This window comes from Prenolepis imparis, unplaced genomic scaffold, assembly GCF_030444845.1.
Source record: "Prenolepis imparis isolate NDT839.2.m4 unplaced genomic scaffold, iyPreImpa1.0 SCAF_8, whole genome shotgun sequence".
Taxonomy (NCBI): domain Eukaryota; kingdom Metazoa; phylum Arthropoda; class Insecta; order Hymenoptera; family Formicidae; genus Prenolepis; species Prenolepis imparis.
Genome location: NW_028141166.1, coordinates 11412593 through 11430838, shown reverse-complemented (window position 1 = coordinate 11430838; position 18246 = coordinate 11412593). Strand labels below are relative to the sequence as shown.

General features: G+C 32.9%; 1 protein-coding gene across 2 annotated transcripts in view; it reads left to right on the top strand.

Annotated features, from left to right (window-relative positions):
• Positions 1-272: 272 nt before the first annotated feature.
• The window catches only part of LOC145939407 (dipeptidase 1), a 167235-nt gene continuing 149261 nt past the window's right edge, over positions 273-18246 (top strand). For both annotated transcript variants that reach the window (XM_083043690.1, XM_083043689.1), the window contains exon 1: positions 273-891. In XM_083043690.1, the coding sequence (XP_082899816.1) occupies positions 886-891 (6 nt within the window). In that variant the 5' untranslated portion in view covers positions 273-885. The remainder of the gene's footprint in view (positions 892-18246) is intronic.

The window sequence follows — 18246 nt, the reverse complement described above, 5'->3', positions numbered from 1 at the left end:
GACATCGAATTTCAAAAAGTTTCTATTTCTGTCGTGCATCAATGTCATAAAAAGGACAGAAATCGAATGCATCCTGCGCAGCTTTAAGGCGCCGCAAGCTGCCAAATATCTGGCAGCATTTTCCTCGGTGATGCGACTCGCCAGAAGAAACTCTCTCTCGCGGAGGGTGGGCGATAGATGCGCGGCGTTGTACTCGCTTGGGTGTTTCGAGGCCGCGTAGTAGGGAGCTTGCGCCTAGCCAGGCCGACTGGCTCGAGCTTGCGAGCTTTCTAGCAGCAGCCAGTCGCCGGCTGCCGGGCCACGACCTCGCATCAACCCGGTCGTTCGTTCCCTCGGTTCGATGCTGCGCAAGAGTTTTCGCGGACCACGTTTCCGGCAGATCTCTGAGTTTGCGTTCGAGCTTTCGACAGATCATATTCTCTCGTAAATCGCTACGAGCGCATCGCAAAGAGAAACGAGAGTTGTCGAAACTGTATAAAAATCTTCTTAACCGTCCGCAAGTTTTTCCAAAGTCGTTTTACATTATTATCCATCTGTGAACTCGTTCGATTAACTTATATTTGACTTGTCTCTCAATTTACTTTAGCAATTATTCCGAACAATTTTGCGATATGTCAGGTAAAACTTGAATGAACGTTTGATAGAGATTGGATGCAAACTCTACACGTGAAATTTGGACGTACAAGAAGAATTCGTATCGAGTATTGCGGTATCAAAGATTGAAGGTAGGAGTCGGGTGTGAGAATTGTCTCGTGCAAAAACAAGTGACGCCCATCGGTTGTTTTTCTGAACAACAGCGGAGTATGGCGGATGGGTGACAGACGCAAACCCACTGCAGGCTGAAGGTGTTTTTCAGCGTCGGTGGGACCATGTGAGGCTTCGACCATGAGGGTAAGTGTAATTGTAAAATTTCTTTTGTAGCTGGTAATCGTTTTAAATAGGAAACTTTAGTTTCTGGAAAGTTTCTCTTTCATCTCGTAATGTTTTTCTGCGTGACTCGCGAAACTCGACAGAACAAATACAGATCAGGGAGTATTTGCAAACACATGCAAATTGAAAATGTTAAAATTTGTGAGTCAATCAGTATTACGTAAAAATATATATTGTACACTGTACACAATAGTTAGAAAAATTTTAACTCAGATATTCTCAAATAAATTAAAATAATTCTTTGCATTATATCTATTTACTATTTTAAATTATAATATTGCGATTATAGGAGAATATACGAAAATCACATGATGTTAAACTCGTGTTAAACAGTCATCCACCTTAAATAATTATTTGAGAAACACACTAATCAATGATTAATAATTTTTAACAATTCTTGAAAATTTTTTATCTAGATACCTACGAAAATATTAATAAAACTTGCAGTATAAAATTCCATTTTTTACAATTAATGGGCATTATATATTAATTTTAATTCTAAATGATGTGACTTCTTAAATTATTTAGATATATATTTATAAACACACTATATCATTTCTACCTCCATTTAAGTAAACAAACATAATATTAGACTAAAATGCACTGAAAGCATTTAAACAAGAAATACGTTATATATTCTACAAATATAGAGTTCTCTATTATTAAATTATATTTTTAAAAATAAATTGTAAAATGCTTTGTTAATTTCAAAGATATCAAAGAAATTTTTATGATCATGAAATAAATAATCTGATAATTTGCTTGTCATTGTTTCATCTATTTACTGAACTTACACAGCAAAGTTACAATCGCGCGATTTCCATTGAGCGAGCACGTGACATAATATAACTTTTCGCCTTTTCGAGATTTAATTGTTTTATACTAACTAATGTCTGCAATTGATTAACTAAAAGCAATTGACTAACTAACTATTTTAATTAAAACTTAACTAATTATTTTAATTAAAAATTTACATTAGCATATGCACCTGTGAGCTTTGATGTACGTTTATTATACGTATGTATGTTATATATTTCCGGTTCACATGTTACAAATAAAAAAAAAGAGTTATATTGTAAGCACAAGTTGCATCAGCCTTAATATAATAAAATATGTATTTAAATTATTTATTTTTGTATTATCAGACTTCAGGTATTTCTAAAAGATTCGTATAACAATCAAGGAAATTTAGGAAATTTATTCCGAAAGTCTAATTAAGAGTAATGCCAGTCTTTAACTGCCTCTACAGAACAAGTTAAATGAAATGTTCGAATGCGACAAAACTTCTAATAAGGAATGATTTAAGTGACAACGGATTAAAATCATCTGGGGAATTACAGTGGGTTAGTTCTCCGGTGTCTGTCGACCCCGTGACACCAACGCCATAATACCCCTGGGCGAATTTTCAACCATGGTAGTTGGAGCGCAGAGTGGCATAACTTCCGCTAACTTAGCCGACTCCAATTGGAAAGTGTCCCTGACTGCAGTACTTGGGAATGACTTAATCGATGATGCTTAAATTTTGTATTATCTAATGATCTAAATATGAGCTCTAACATAATATTCGAGTAAATTTTATAATCTGACTTGCATGTGTGTAATATAATTTTTGTAATTTTTTTAGTTCATTCTTTAGATTCTATGCAAAATATTCAAGTAATTTTTTCACATTACGTTCCATGTGTTAAAAATATAATTACGTTTAAATTACGGATTTTATTCGACTTAATTCATGAGCTGTAATAGAAAATTTAGAAATAAGAAATTAAAGTTTTTATGCTTTCCACATATGTAATTAAACTTAATTTAATAATCATTAATCTTTTATGCATAATTATTTCCGTGTCATCATAGAAATGATAACAGAATTATTCTAAAACTTAAAGAGGTTAGGGGTTCTTAACTACGTCTTCTCCGTAATGTTGAACCATAATGTTAAACCATTACTCGAGCCTATTAAAAGATGCACACTATGATAAACTCAGAAACTTATCACGTACTATATAAATTCGACCGCAAACTTGGGTGGTAAATTTTATTTGCACGGCTAACACGTCGGTACTTGCCGAAGATTTTCCGCTTGATAGTTTCCAACATAGGTTAAAAAGAAAAAAAAAAGAAAAATGCTTAAGAGACACTCACGGCATACTTCGCTTTAAACTTTAGTTGGCGCGAGAAATTTTGGAAAGTTCCGGACAGGTGTCGACGAGAAAAAAACCGAAGCATTCTCCAAGATAAATTGCATATCTCGTGTCTGACGAAAAAATTCCGTTTTAAAACTTTAAGCGGTGAATTAAGCTTCAAGTATCTCTGATTCTACGTTGTAAACATCGCTCATGGAAAATAACTTCTCCCGTAATTGCAATCCCATTTTAATTGTCGAGAGTTTGCAAGTGCTTAAAATTAAAATGAGAATAAGGTCTGGCATTTCCAGTGATCCATGAATGCGTGAAACAACGCGAAAATGAGAAACACGCAGGTAAGAAACCGCCAATTAAGAACGTAATCAGCAACTGCTCTTGCTCAGACTTTGGTGAATGCTGGAATCTGCGAGGTTATCTTGTGTGTTTCAAGCTTGATATTTATATTAGCAATGCAAATTGGAGTTGTATGCGGATAGCATTGCTACAACCAACAGAGCACGTCTACACAACATTCTACAAACGTTTACATAGAAGTGAAATTAGCAGACACGCATAAGTATTGTTTACGTATGTATTTTTTCCCTTATTTTAAATTTCATAAAATAAAGTACATTTTAATTAAAATAACTTTTATATGAAGAAAAATAAAACTCGAGCTTTTGCAACATATCTTTAGAGAAAATTATTTTTTCTTTGACATAACAAACAAAATATAATTTTTATTTATTCGTTGTTTTGCTTTATTCAAAGTAAATTACTTATTAATGCAAAATGTATCTTTTAAAAAAATATTTCAAAATATTTGTTGAGAGAGAAATGCACATTAACAATACACCTTCAGTGTACATACAATGTACATGTATACATATTATACTATTAAGGCCAATGCAATATTATTTTATTATATATAATTCGTGGCGACATAACTAGATGAAATAGCATTTTACTATGTAAAATAATTAGAAAAATTTATGTTATTTGTATCTTGTGTTACTCATTATGGAAACAAGTTGAATTTAGGCTACAAATTATTTCAGACAAATTTTTGCATTATTTTTTAGGAATTACAAGCTAAATTGTCAAATATATCATTAAACATATTATAAAAAATAAATTTTCTATTGAAAAACACATTCGCTTTACATTTTTGCGGTTTTTACGATTAATCTATGACCTATGATATGATTTAGTTTATACAATTTTAATTCAAAACCATTCTTTATAAATAATTAAAATCAGTTTATCTTTTATTTGTAAGATTGATAGCAAAATGAAAGTTTTAACAACGAATTCCTGAATGCAATTTCACTATTATGTAATAATAAAAAAAATTCAGATAACGTCGATGAAATAAATAAACCTAAACAGAGAAGTGCTTGACAGCTTAGTCGACAACAGAATCTCATCGATAACTCAGATCGAGCGAGAATAGAGCCGAGCGGGTGCGCAGCGCGATTCGTACAATGTCGGCCGTCTAATTATGTATTCCCTCGTTGATCGAAATCCCCCGTTTTCCATCCGAGCGACCATACTTCGCCGTCTATCGAGACGCACTTGGATGGTACCCTCCGGTTCAAGCGGAACATCTTGTATCGCTTGTCCATAAATCGCGCGACGATATCGTTAGCATATGTATTGCGTTTCGCCCGTGCCGGTATTACCGCGGATTGCATCCAGGTAGTTTTATGTCAGACACGTAATAGAAAGAGGTATTACACACGCGCCGAATGCGTCATAAAGGAAAAATAGAGTACGCCTAACTAGAAAATCGTTCTGCGAAGGGATCCGCGCGTATCCTTTTAGCCCGTTCGGATCGATACAAATATAATAAGAAACGCGTACAAAGGGAAAATCCAAGTGGAAATATTAGTTTTCTCTCCTAGTATTTCTTGTTATAATATTAAAAGACAAATACATTCCAAAAATTTATTCCATCAAAAAGAAAGAAAACAAGTGAGAAAATCAAATCGCATTTATCCATAAATTACTCTCGATGTTTGACTAAGTCGATCTTTGATCTCCCGCATAAGCGAAGAGAAGCAAGAGATGCTGGCTAATTATACATAGTATTTAAAGGGACTCTAACATACCTAGAGTGGTTATAGGGGCAAGCCGTAAATTAGGAAACTTTGAAATTCCTAGTCTCACCGTATGTGTTGCCTCGCACAAGTTGCTGGCGTCAAAGTGTTCTTTCAAGCGATTGGAAACGTCACCGAATAGTAACCTGTTCCACGGAACTATGTTGCAGAGTGCTTTGCGAGTTACGTTTCGATGAATAGTTTAGAAATAATATTGGCAATAATTAATGCGAAAAAGTTTAAATATTATTTTACATAAAAATTTCTCTGAGAAAATTTGCTTAAAATTATTATTTCAATTATATATAATATTGAAAATATATACCTATAATAATTTCAACTTTTGCACATATTTATATATTTTTTATATATTTATATCTATTCCATTATTCTCATAGAAAATAAATTTCTAAATAATATTTTATTTAAAAATTATTTTCCATAATCTGCATTACGACTCATATCTGCTGCCGTAACTTTTTTAACCTTCGTTATAAAAATGCAATAGAAAATCTATCACGCGCTTAATATCTCAAATAATTTACATTTCTGATTACGTTGCTAGTGTCTGAGCGAAACGATATCTTCAGACTCCAAGTTACTGGCGAATCCATGACGCGGATTTGTAATACTGTAATAACTCACAAATCCTACTTACGACACAATCCGACCCAGCATTCGATCGTTCGGCGCGACAGGGCGCGGCGTTCCAACTGGAACCGCAAGTAATTTATTTGGGTTCGCCAGCACGAGCGCAAATAATCATTCAGACTCTCGCGAGCGCGACGCGTTTTCATAATCCTCTTACATTTTCGGCGAATTGGGTCGCCCAAAATTATATTCTGTTATATTCGCGGTCGGCTATTCTCTGTCGTTGCATCTCCGTTTCGAACATGCAATGCGAATGAAACCAATACCTCAATGAGACTTTTATTCAAAATTTCGATCAAATGTGACAATTAAGCGTAACGTTAATTATGTCTTTAAGGCGAAAGAAATTTTACGAAACTGTCCGTCGCGGGCAGAAAGATAAAACGCTAAAGTGAAGAAACGATTGCAAAAACAAGACTGTTCTTTTCTGGTTCCGTTTCTGATCTCGTTTTCAATTTTGAGCGGATGCATTTCATTATTCTCTCTGCGAATAATTGAAATCAATTTCTTTTTAATTATCTTATTAGCAAGATATCTGTGTTAAAATTAAATACATTCTTTTAGGTTTGCATGTTTTGCGTATATATATTTACTGTTATTCTTCCCTAATATATATATGTATGTACATATATACAATCATTATCTATTTTATTTTTTCACGATATACATATATATGTATATGTACATATATACTTCGGATCGAAGTGCTGACTCTGATATCGTTTCTCTCTTCCCTTCTTTTCCGATTATTTGACATCTATAAAAAGTCTTTACGACAAATCCGAAGAAGAGGGTATGGGAAATTGGTTGCCAGCCTGAGAAGTTCGCGTTGTCGAAGTCTCGATCGTCGAATCGATGGATTTGCATGTTTAATGTAATCACGCTAATCGACTAAAAAGATTCGCACGAACGTAACGCGTGGGGACTATCAGGTGGGAAAGGATTAAGAGATTTTCGCTGCTCCTTGCGAAGTATTCATAAGCATTCTGTAATTAACTCGGGTGCAGCAAAAGTTTTCGCTGCGCCTTATAAGCTCCGCTTGAACGAAAGCCCCCATTACCATTCATAGCGATCAGAGAGCTGATTGAAGAGTTACCGTAAAACATTATGCTATATCCCCATGGAACATTGAGAAAATGAGAAACGAGAAAACTTGGGATGTGATATAATGTATTTCATGATCACTTTCATCTCTCGCGTAAAATGATCAAACGCTTTTTGACTCCGTGGTATAAATTATATTTTGATATTACAATATCTCTAGTCACAGAATAAACGATATAAGAATAGTTTTTTATCATAATAAATTGTCGGCATGCGTGATGTAAAATTTGAATAAAACTCGTAAATATTATATATGTATGTGTCATGTGTGCAATTCGCAAGTTGAAGTGAGCCAAATTTTTCAGCATATCACGTTGCAATAATTTTAAATAATTTATTATATGAACATACGGAAATCTTTGCTACCCTCGTGAAAAAGTAACAGTACTATTTCTATTCGACCATGAATAGAAAGTATAAAAGAGTGTGTATATATAAAGAAGAAACAGTTCTCCACTATGCTTGTGCTACTTTTAAATTTAGAAAGAAAGTAGCGTTATAACTCTCAATTTCTTTCCACTTTATATATCCTACTACGTTAAATTTATACTTTAGTATGCTCTCAACTAGAGCTGATGATACATGCTTTGGTATATTTTATATCTCTGATATTATTGAAAAATGAAGAAGATACGCTGAAATTCAGTGAGATAGTTAATTTTTTATAAAGCTAGCTTTTCTACTAGCAAAACAGTTAATTTTCTACAAGATATTAAGACGTGCTATATATATATTGTTTTTTTTTCTTTTTTTATAATATCTACACTTTTTTGCAAGCATATTCTTGTTTAATTTAATAAAGTACATAAAACAGGAAAAAGTAAACCCATGAAAACCATACACTTTTTATACCGCGTAAAAAATTTTATAAATGTCTCGAATTTTGTGAAATAGAGTTATTTACAAAACTACTCTTTTTACAGAAAATACATTATTGCAAAATTCTGCATATTATTGTAATTTCTTATCTTCTAACATATATATCCTATAATAGCTTGAGAAAAATCTTACTTGTAACAAAAAAATAAGAATAATTTATAATTTTATTAAAAATTGGTTATATATATTTATGTTATATTTTGTAAATAATGATTCTTATTCGCGCGATTAGTTTAGATTAAGTAAAGAATTGGCTCGATTAAGTAAAGAATCATTATCTGCTTTTGAAAAATATGATTCGATTATAAGGCACTCCTGCTTTATGGTTGCGAAAGCAGCATGGGAGAAGAGCGAGTTTCTTCTCGTTCCCCGATGAAATATAAATTTCAGATCGTTTGAGTGAATTATGGACGTGCTGAGAAAAACGGCTGACCGGTGCTTTTTTCCATTAAAATTAAATGATTTAGCGGGCACGCGCGGCGGGGTCGAAAAATGTTTTCTTGTAGCTAAGGAAGGGAAGGAAAGTGCAAGAGGCAGAAAACGAAACTAATAACGAATGGGACACTAAATGGAAAAGTATAATATCCGCACGTGGAAAGTATTACCTTATTTTTTTAATTTTACGCTGCAAAAGCTCGATTGAAAGATATAGAAGCTGCGCCGCGGCTCAGACAAAAAATATAACGCACATTGATTACGAAAAAACGAGATAATAAATACGCGGAGACCATTCCAAAGTGAATTGCATTTGAATCGGCAGCCCTGAGGTGAATATCGGGGAAAGGTTACGGTCGAGTTTGCTAACAAATGCGGATAAAGATTTAAATATAGCTCTAGCTCTCGTTCTATTCGCGGAAATTGATTTCCTTGAAAAAGAATGAGCGCAACTCAAGTAATGCGACTTTATCGAAGTAACGAGATTTCGTGCTCGACGAACGGTTTTAGAGATTTTTAAAAATGACGAAAAATATTAGCTTAAGCTACTGACTTATTACATAAATATTTTGTCCGCGTGATTATAGAGATATAAGAATTATCTGAATCACAATGAATAGTTTAATGCGTTCTACAAAGTTATTGTGTATTGCATTTTTACTATTATAAAAGAATATTTTTTATTTAATAAAATATATAAAAAATTATCTTTACAGTATATTTTAAAACAAATACAAAAAATACTAAAAATTCACCCAATCAATTGCCAAAGTGCAATTTGGACGCAGAATTGGAAAGCACTAAATGTTGTAATGCGAAATGAAACAGCGGAATAGACGGATGAGTAAATAAAAATAAAAGGACATCGAGTCAAAGAGAACGATGTTTGCATAATATATGAAAATTTCGAAGCCATCCTCTCGGGGAATCATGAGCGGGAGAAAGCAAGAGGCGGAGGATAGAGAACGAAGGGAAGCCAGGCGGAAAGGTCAGAGAGTGGGTGCATTCCGGCGAAAAGAGGTCGGAAAATAAGAAGGATCTGCGGGTCACACAGGAAGCAAGACGGCAACTGGAGTCGCGCTGAATTTCCGGGATTCTTCTATCCTCCTCCTCACGTCGGGTCGTCTCGTCATCATCGTCGTTGTCGTCATCTCCGTGTGCGTCTTTCAGTTAGCTTGTTTCTCGAAAGTTGTGTCTTATTTATTCATGAATTACGCGACCTGTAGTATCAAAGACAGACGCGGAGTTGTGCAAAACATACCAGCGGCGAAACTTTCTATCCGCTACCGCGGAAATCCGATGTTATCCCCGGACTAGGAACTGGTAGGATTAACGAATCGATCGACCCTCGATCGCACGCCCCGAGATACTCGATCGATGGGAAACTTTTAAGCGCGATTGTAATTGAACGAGACGATATCGCACCTGCCGCAGTGCAGATATAAGTGACCTAATAAAATGTTAAGCATTTTTTGTACTAACAATAAATTAAAGTCTGTATGCTTTTGCCGTTCTCAGAATAAAAGAAAGAAGTACTGTAACATCAACATGCAAAAAATGTGATATAGGAATACATTCATTTTTATAGCAAAGCAAGATCGGTTTCATTTTAGAAAATCAATAAGTACACACACACACAATGATTTATATCGATGTCTCGACATTCAAAAGGAAAGAAAATAAATATATATGAGACATATATTTATATTATATGTACGTATATATTGCTGAGCTCTAAAATATGCATTTATATTTATATGACGATTATGTTTATTTTTATATTTATATTAATATTAATATATAAAGAGAAGGTTTATATTTATTTTTATATTGATCAATTTATTTAAATTTTATGTTTATTCCAATGGTATTTATAAATTCTATAGATTATATGTATGTGAACTATATGTATATGTTTCACTCTCATCCCACACAAATTTATATATAATAGCAAATATATATGTATATTGATATCAGTTTCTACCCTATTTCAACCTTCTTTAATTTAATATTACAAACTGGATTTACCTGGTGTGGTTAATATCGCGGCTTCATTCGAGGTAATCGAAAAATAGAAATCCGACTTTAAAATCGGATTTCTGTACTAAAACCTTCCTCAACCCGCTGTTCCTCGCAATCGCGCGAATGGCGCGATGCGATCCCAGGCGACCTCGAGATTCACGGCACGTCGAAGGACTTAATTCGCGAAACGTCCAGAAAGATGGTAAGCATGAATAATCGTTATGCCACGTCTCTCAAGCGACTTTTGCAGGCTCGGCCGTTTCAAAGCAGGGGAAACCATCTATTACGGATCATTATCGAGTCTTGATTTATAATCCCTGCGAGCGAGCAAGCTTCTGAACCGACTTCTGGTGCTTTATTGAGCGATCGATCGGTTCTTGAAACCATATCGCCTTTAAATCGAATCGCTTAAATGCTGATATATCAAAAAATTTCAAGAAAATAAATATAAAAGTCCGTAAAAGTCTTAAATAATATATGAGTCTTCTATAAAATAATTTATATATATATATAATACATATTAATTTTTTATATTTATGTTTTTTGTATTTAATTTTGTTCTTTTATATAAGAAACTATATAATTATTAAATATTCACTGGAATATTATATTAATCTAGATTGTAAAAATTTTAAAATAAAAATATAATATAAAAAAAAATAATTTAAAAAGGTCAATCACATTTAAATTTCTTATTTTAGTTTGTAGTTGTTTGTAGTGATTTTCCTTTCGTTTGTAGTTGAGCGGTTAAAACAAACAACTACAAACGATTCTAAAGAAGACTGCGCAAGCGGATTTGAAAAATCTTAAAAATTGACAAAGTTAGCTCTTGGACGAATAAACAATTGTTTATAACTTTTGAACCGCTCAACTACAAACGAAAGGAAAATCACTAGAACAACTACAAACGATTCTAAAAAAGACTGCGCAAGCGGATTTGCGATATTTATTCAATGTCGGGTGCGAGTCATTTTGAAAATTTTTTTTATTTATTAATTGATAAAACTACAAACAAAATTATTGTTACTACAAACAACTACAAACAAAATGCTATCATTTTCCGTTTTAAAAAATTAATTTTTAAAAAGTCGGGTGCTAGGTTCACATAGCTCGTCGTGTGCGAATAATATTTTATTACTTTATTAATAGAATTTATTATTTAAATATTTGTAAATAAAATTTTTTAAAAATTGTAAGAAATAACATTATTAATGCTATTATCGCGATATTTGTCGAAATTATTCGAACGAGGAATAAAAGCGTGCAGGGATGAAAAGAGTTCGGACGCGTTACTATTGTCGCTTATATCGGACGGATAATCACTGAAATCGGCTGACTAGTGCTACTTTCTATCCCTGATTAATCGCCAGACTCGGAAAAAATCACTTTCTCATTATTATTGCATATGTACATTATATTGCATATTATATGCGCGTATAATATAACTCATTCGAGCGAGATTTGTTAAATAATTTTGTCCAAACGCTCATATATACATGATGTTATATGATATAAAACTTTCTGTTTTTTTTTCCCCCCCGATTTCAAATATCAAACGTAAGAGTTTTATACGTCGTGTGAGCTATGTTAACCTAGCACCCGACTTTTTAATTAGTTTAATTTTTAAAAAGTCGGGTCTCTAGGGTGCTAGGTTCACATAGTTTATACATAATATAAAAATAAAATTCATACAAAATTTTAATCTCTTGTCTTGTTTTATTAAATCAAGATTCAGATAATGATCGAATAAAGGATTTAAAGAATTACATGCTCCGATGCTATAGCGGTTTCCCCGAGGTCTCCGACTGACACATAGCATGAACAAAATCCAGTTATTTACGACTATCGATTGCTGTTGGTGGAAATGTTTCCGTACCGTCAAAGTTTTAGCTAACCTAATTAAACTATAAGGTTCTCATCGAAATCCTTCATACAGCGTTATCGTCTAACCGCAATAACGAGCTTGTTGTTCCTCCAGTAGCATTTACCGGAGAGAGAAAATACAAAATTTAATACTACTCTCGTCGATATCATGTCGCGACGCCCGCGGCCGCTTCGGATCGTTTATCAAGCCGCAAATTAACGTACTTGTTCCAAATGCGTGAATATATAATGTTTCTAATGTTACAAAATCATCCATTATGATCCATTACCTCGACTCACGATCCACAGTGAGCAGGTGCGTCAACGGCGGCTTGAGATGAAAATCCGAATGAAAATCTGTCCGATATTTATTACAATGTAATTTTCGCGCAGAGAAAATGAACGTAATAACGACTACCTCTAATTTTGTGAAACAATTTATTTATTTAATTATTTTTCTATTAATATGTTTGTTAGCAATAAACAATTTAGAAAAAAAAATTAAGAAAAGAGAAACAATAAGTAATTATTTATAATATTACATATAATTGAATATAATTGATATAATATGTATAATTAATCAAATGTAGAGATAATTTGTTAATATTGACAATTAATTTATTAACAAAAATTATTTAAATATTGAATTAAATATAATGTCTTCTCTCTTTCTCTCTCTTTACCAATTATTCTAAAATATTATTTATGTTACATTTTGTGAATAATTTTCTACTTAAGGACGCACTTCTCTCTCTCTCTCTCTCTCTCTTACTCTCTTTCTTCTCTTCTTTTTTCTCTTTTACTGCATAAAATCCAGAAAAACAGATCGATACTCCTATTTCTCAAAGAATAATTCATGAATTCGCGAACGCGGCCATTAATAGATAATTATATCGTTTTTCGATTCATGTTCAGAAAACTCGCATGCATAGTTCAACGTTGTCTGATTTACGGTCTGTCGAAAGCTGGTACGCGTTACTGTAATATAACATACATTTCATCAACGTCATCTAAATAGGGTATCGTAAATTAATCTCGAATGCATATATCGCGCCCGATTTAGATACGCCTTGCAATGACCGATTTAGATACGCGATAATCCTACGCTCGGAATTATTTATCGAACGGCTGTGATAGCGATACGACTCTACTAGACGACAGTGAAAGTAATAAATTGGCTACGAGGTAGGACAATTTGTCCGTTGTCTCCGGAGAGAAAAGGTCACCACAGAGGTGATTCTTTCCTCGCCTTAAAAATTTCCAATGTACTCAATTGTTTCGAAGCTCCTTTATATCGCGAACACCTCTACGAGCGTCTTTCTATTCCCTAAATGCATCCTGAAGCACGCGCAAGTTTGCCCGATGTCTTGCTGCAGCGAGCGAGCAGAGTGTATCTGATCCCGATACGAAGAAGATACACTTCATGAATCATTGATGAATGAGCGACAACATAACTCGTCGATTTATTGTATAATATTTGTTAATTTTATATACAAATTACTTAATATGTGTATAAAGCTCTCTTGAAAATAATATAGAGTTTCAATATATATATATATTATATAAAAAATTATTATATAATATTATACTATAAATATTATAAATTGACAAAATATGTATAATTTATATTAAAAATGTAGAATTAAGATTAAAAAATGTAGAAATATTTCTTACAAAAACATTTCTGCTAACTTATATTTCAAAGATGAATTTAGATATCATTAATACCCTGGCATAATTACGTGGCATTAATACACGCTTGCAATTCTCCGACATGCATCTTAACTGAGCCAGCTGTCCGGTTTGCAGATATCTTCAGGAAACGCCTTAGGCATGTCATTGTGTATCTAAGTGTTTCAAACGTTTACAGAATGTCCCCGAGATGTGCCATTGTCTGTCCAAATATCCAGAATGTCCACGCAATGCTTCTCGGACACTATTATGCTAGTTAGGTCAGAGTACATTGTGTGTCTGTTTATTACGTAATTGCCTGATATGCAAGCTCATTTAAATACGCATTAATATGCAGCTACATGCATTGCGTGTATACATATTAAATGCAAATCGCAATATATAATTATATATTATATATTTTCAAATTAGACTATATAAACAAACATAAAGTTTTGATAAATTGATAAATTATATCGTACTGCAGAAAAAGAATTAATTTAGAAAATATTAAATCACACATAAGACAAATACGCAATATTTCTCCATCATCTCTACCAAATTGAAAATCGAATTTTAATTAACAAGATAGACAATTATTGCTAATGTATCTTAACAATCAAATCTTTAATTTAAATTTAAAATAAAATCTCCAGCTAAAATTAAAAATATTTTTTATTATCTATACACAATTTTTTAATTTAACAAAATCAATCACAATTTAATTTACCAAAATTCTTTTTTATTATTTAGCAACTCGATAATCAAAATCTGATATCCGATAATATCTTTGTTATTATATATACTTTTCTAATTTTTCAATACCTATGCTTAAAATAATATCTTGCAAGTTTTGTGTATATGTGTGTGTGTGTGTGTGTGTACAGTTTTTAATCGTAATATAAGTAATATAGCAATATGAGGCAACCAAAAATTAGCAGAAAATCTCGCAGTAAGAAAATTAGCAGAAAGTTTCGTAAGCTAATCAGAAAAGAAATATAGAACATGTAATAAATCCGATACATATTTCGTCAGCTGACGAATCATCGCAATTTCTTTGCTCATCGATTTAACTCTTGCATTTTTATTTCGCGAAATATTCGCACAAATATAAGATTTCTCGTTCTTTTTCATATCTATCATGAATATTCGTCTGAACTCGCAGCCGGATTTCAAGCCAAGCATAAAGCCGGCAAGGATATTCGTTGAGCATATGATTTTCTTCTCCTTTTGCTCTCCTTCTTTTTATATATCTTTCGCTTCTCCTTTCTTGTTCTCCTTCTTTTTGTTTATTCTCTCCTCTCCCTCTCTGATTCTTTTCTCACTTTTATAATATTTAATGTAATTACAAGATATTGTCAGACATACGATTTTCTTGATCCTCTTTTTTCATTTCTTCTTTTTCTTTCTTTTTCTCTCTATCTCTTTTTTTCTTTTCATCTTCTATTTCTCGTCTTACGTTATTTCTTGTTTTATATTTTTCGTTTTACTCATTATTTTCTGTGATTTTTTTCTTGAATGTTTTATCTCTTGTTTAAAATAAAATAATCACATACTCGTACATAACTTTTCCTTTTATCCAAACTTTTCTTCCTCATATCTTTCGCTTTTTCTTTGTACTATTCCTTTGCATCTAACCATACAAGTTTTCTTTTTATCTACGATGCTATTGTTTCATACGTTATCCCTTTTCTTCCTCAGAATCAGTTCCCTTTTAATCTGTTATTTTTACTCTCCTTTTTCTTTTTACGTTTTACACTGCTTTCTTTCGACTCCTTTTGCTTTCTTAGTATTTTCTTTTTCTTTTATTTGTTTCTTATTTATTTGTTTACTTTGATATTCTCGTTTTCTCCCTCATCGTTTTTTATAAACTTTCTTTTTTCTTTCCACGTTTTGCATCATCATTTTCTGTTCTTTTAGTTTGTTTCTACCTATGCAATTCTCTCCGTTCTTTACTACTTTCTTCCATCATGCTTTAATTTTTTTTCTTCCCGCGCTCTATTTTCCGCTTTTCTCCTCCTATTTCTGTTCTCACTTTTTCTCTTTCATGCGTTTTACATTTTTTTCTTCCCTTCCGTTCTTTTGTACTCTATGTTAACTTTTCTCTGTCCGCTATCACAATTTCACCTTGGGCATTCGACTTTGCACCAGCTTTTGTTCGGGACTTGAAATGCCTCGCAATTACGGGGCTCACGGGAAGTATCACCTGTCGTGTGACGCAATTTCTTCGTAACTCATTTCTTCTTAATTGTTATCTCTCTTTCTCTTGCTACACGCGAAACAGTTAACGAGCTGACCCCGTATCGATTTTACGCCAGATTTTGTCGCGTGCTTCGACGATTCATTGGAGATGATACACAAAAACCGAAGACCCGGAACTGCCCGAGAGCCGGGCAAGTTGACTTTTTCAATGTTAACACGAGAATTGTAAAAACAGTTCAACCGTATTTCGCGAGAAATGCCAAATAATAAATGTGCCGCGCTTTTGTGACTAAATACACAATGCATTGACATACGCAATTGTCAAAACTATGCCTAACATTTGATTAATTTTTTAATTAAACATGAATCTATTTTATTCTACATATTATCTAAATGCTTGATTTCCATATGAATTAAACAATTTATTATGAGAGGTTTAAAATGATATGCATATGTATATATTGTATATATATTTTAAAAGTCTTTCTTCTATTTGTGAAAAATAAAGAAGCGTTATAAATATATATATATATATATTTATAACGCTTCTTTATTTATATATTTATATATAAAATCATCGTTAGAAACAGCTAACCCATTATTCAAATTATGAAAATATCTATAATATAATTATAATATTGGTTATAAAAGATTGACAGAAACTTTATTATGTTAACAATGTTCAGAAATCAAACAATTACTGATATATTATTGATATCTTGACGGTAAATAATACACTTTCGTCAATTAATAGATTCTCATCTAATTGGTTCAAAGCGTGCACCGGTTTCCGATTTTGCGTCATTATAAAACATACAGTGTCATATATAAAATAGATACATCGAAAACGATTATATGGTTGGTTGGACTTGTAATGTGTTGGAGTTACACGCGGTATTTTGGACGATACATCGACGCAATTTGTCTTTGATACACACAAATTTCGCTGATAACGTTACGGTTATTATTTTGCAACTTTATTACGCGCCGCACGTGGCTGCATCTCGTTTCGTGGTCGATAATGTTGTGCTCATGAATAACGGTTCTGACATTTTATCGTCAATGTTGTTACGCTCGAGTATATTACATTTACAAAGATTTAATCCATATTCCATAAATAATGCCAGATTTTATTATGAAATTAAGATAATTCTATGCTAATCATTTAATAACAATTTTAACTGAGAGGACAAAAAAGGAAAAAATAATATTTCAAAAATAAAAATGAAAATATTTTTAATGAAATTTTTTTCAATTGTAAAAATAAATTATTCGTGGTCAGAAGAGAACAGCGAACACAGGAGTTCAGAAAGGAGACATATAAAGTTCCGAACGAGATGCAGAAAAATGTCATCGAGTTAATTTACAAATGCGAACAGCAAGATCCCGAAATTCGGACGAATTTGCTTAAAACGACGTTCGATGAGCAGGTACTCTAAATTCAAAGCGGTAACCAATGAAAGAAATCAGCGCTATGGTATTCCAGCGAGAGATTCCCAGATGGCAAGAACGACCCATATTACATCAATTCCCACGCACTCGAATACCGAAGAAGTCGTTCGTTGCACCACTGGTAATGCTCTCCCGGCCGTATGTTTCGCGTAATTGCGGGGAATTTCAATGACGTACGAGGCGAACGTTCCTCCATGTAAGTCAGCTCGATCTCGCCCGATCGTCGTAAATGCGTTTTTCGGCACCTCGATCGCTCTTCTTTTCAACAAAAGCGCCAAATAGTGGAACTTCACTTTGTAATTTCAGAAAATTCTTCGGTCATTTTCTCTTATTGAGGAAGAAGCACGCGCGAATATAAGTTTGATTAATAGTTCGCTAAAATGCTTTCCTACTATTAGAGAGAGAAAAAGATTCGCGAAGAAAACGCGCGCGTGTACTCTTCGTTGCTAACTAGATTTAATAGTACGAGAAATAAAGGAATTCGAGTCTGCAATTTTAAATGACTTACAGAGAGAGAGAGAACAACGATCTCGCTAATTCTTTTAATCAATTATACGTAACGGTAAAAAATTTAGGCTATATAACTTAAATCCCAGAAAATGCTTCGATCTTATTATATCGCACAAATTGAATTTCTTTAATATTCTTATAAATCCTAGTGAACTGAATGCAATCTGTATGATATATACAGAGAAAGAAAAAAAAAAACTTTCTCTGTAACACAAAACTAGCAACAGCAAGCAAATTTTCTTGAAATCTTGCAAATTCAATCAAGTAAAATAAAAATGAAATTGATACGCAATTACCAAAATTTT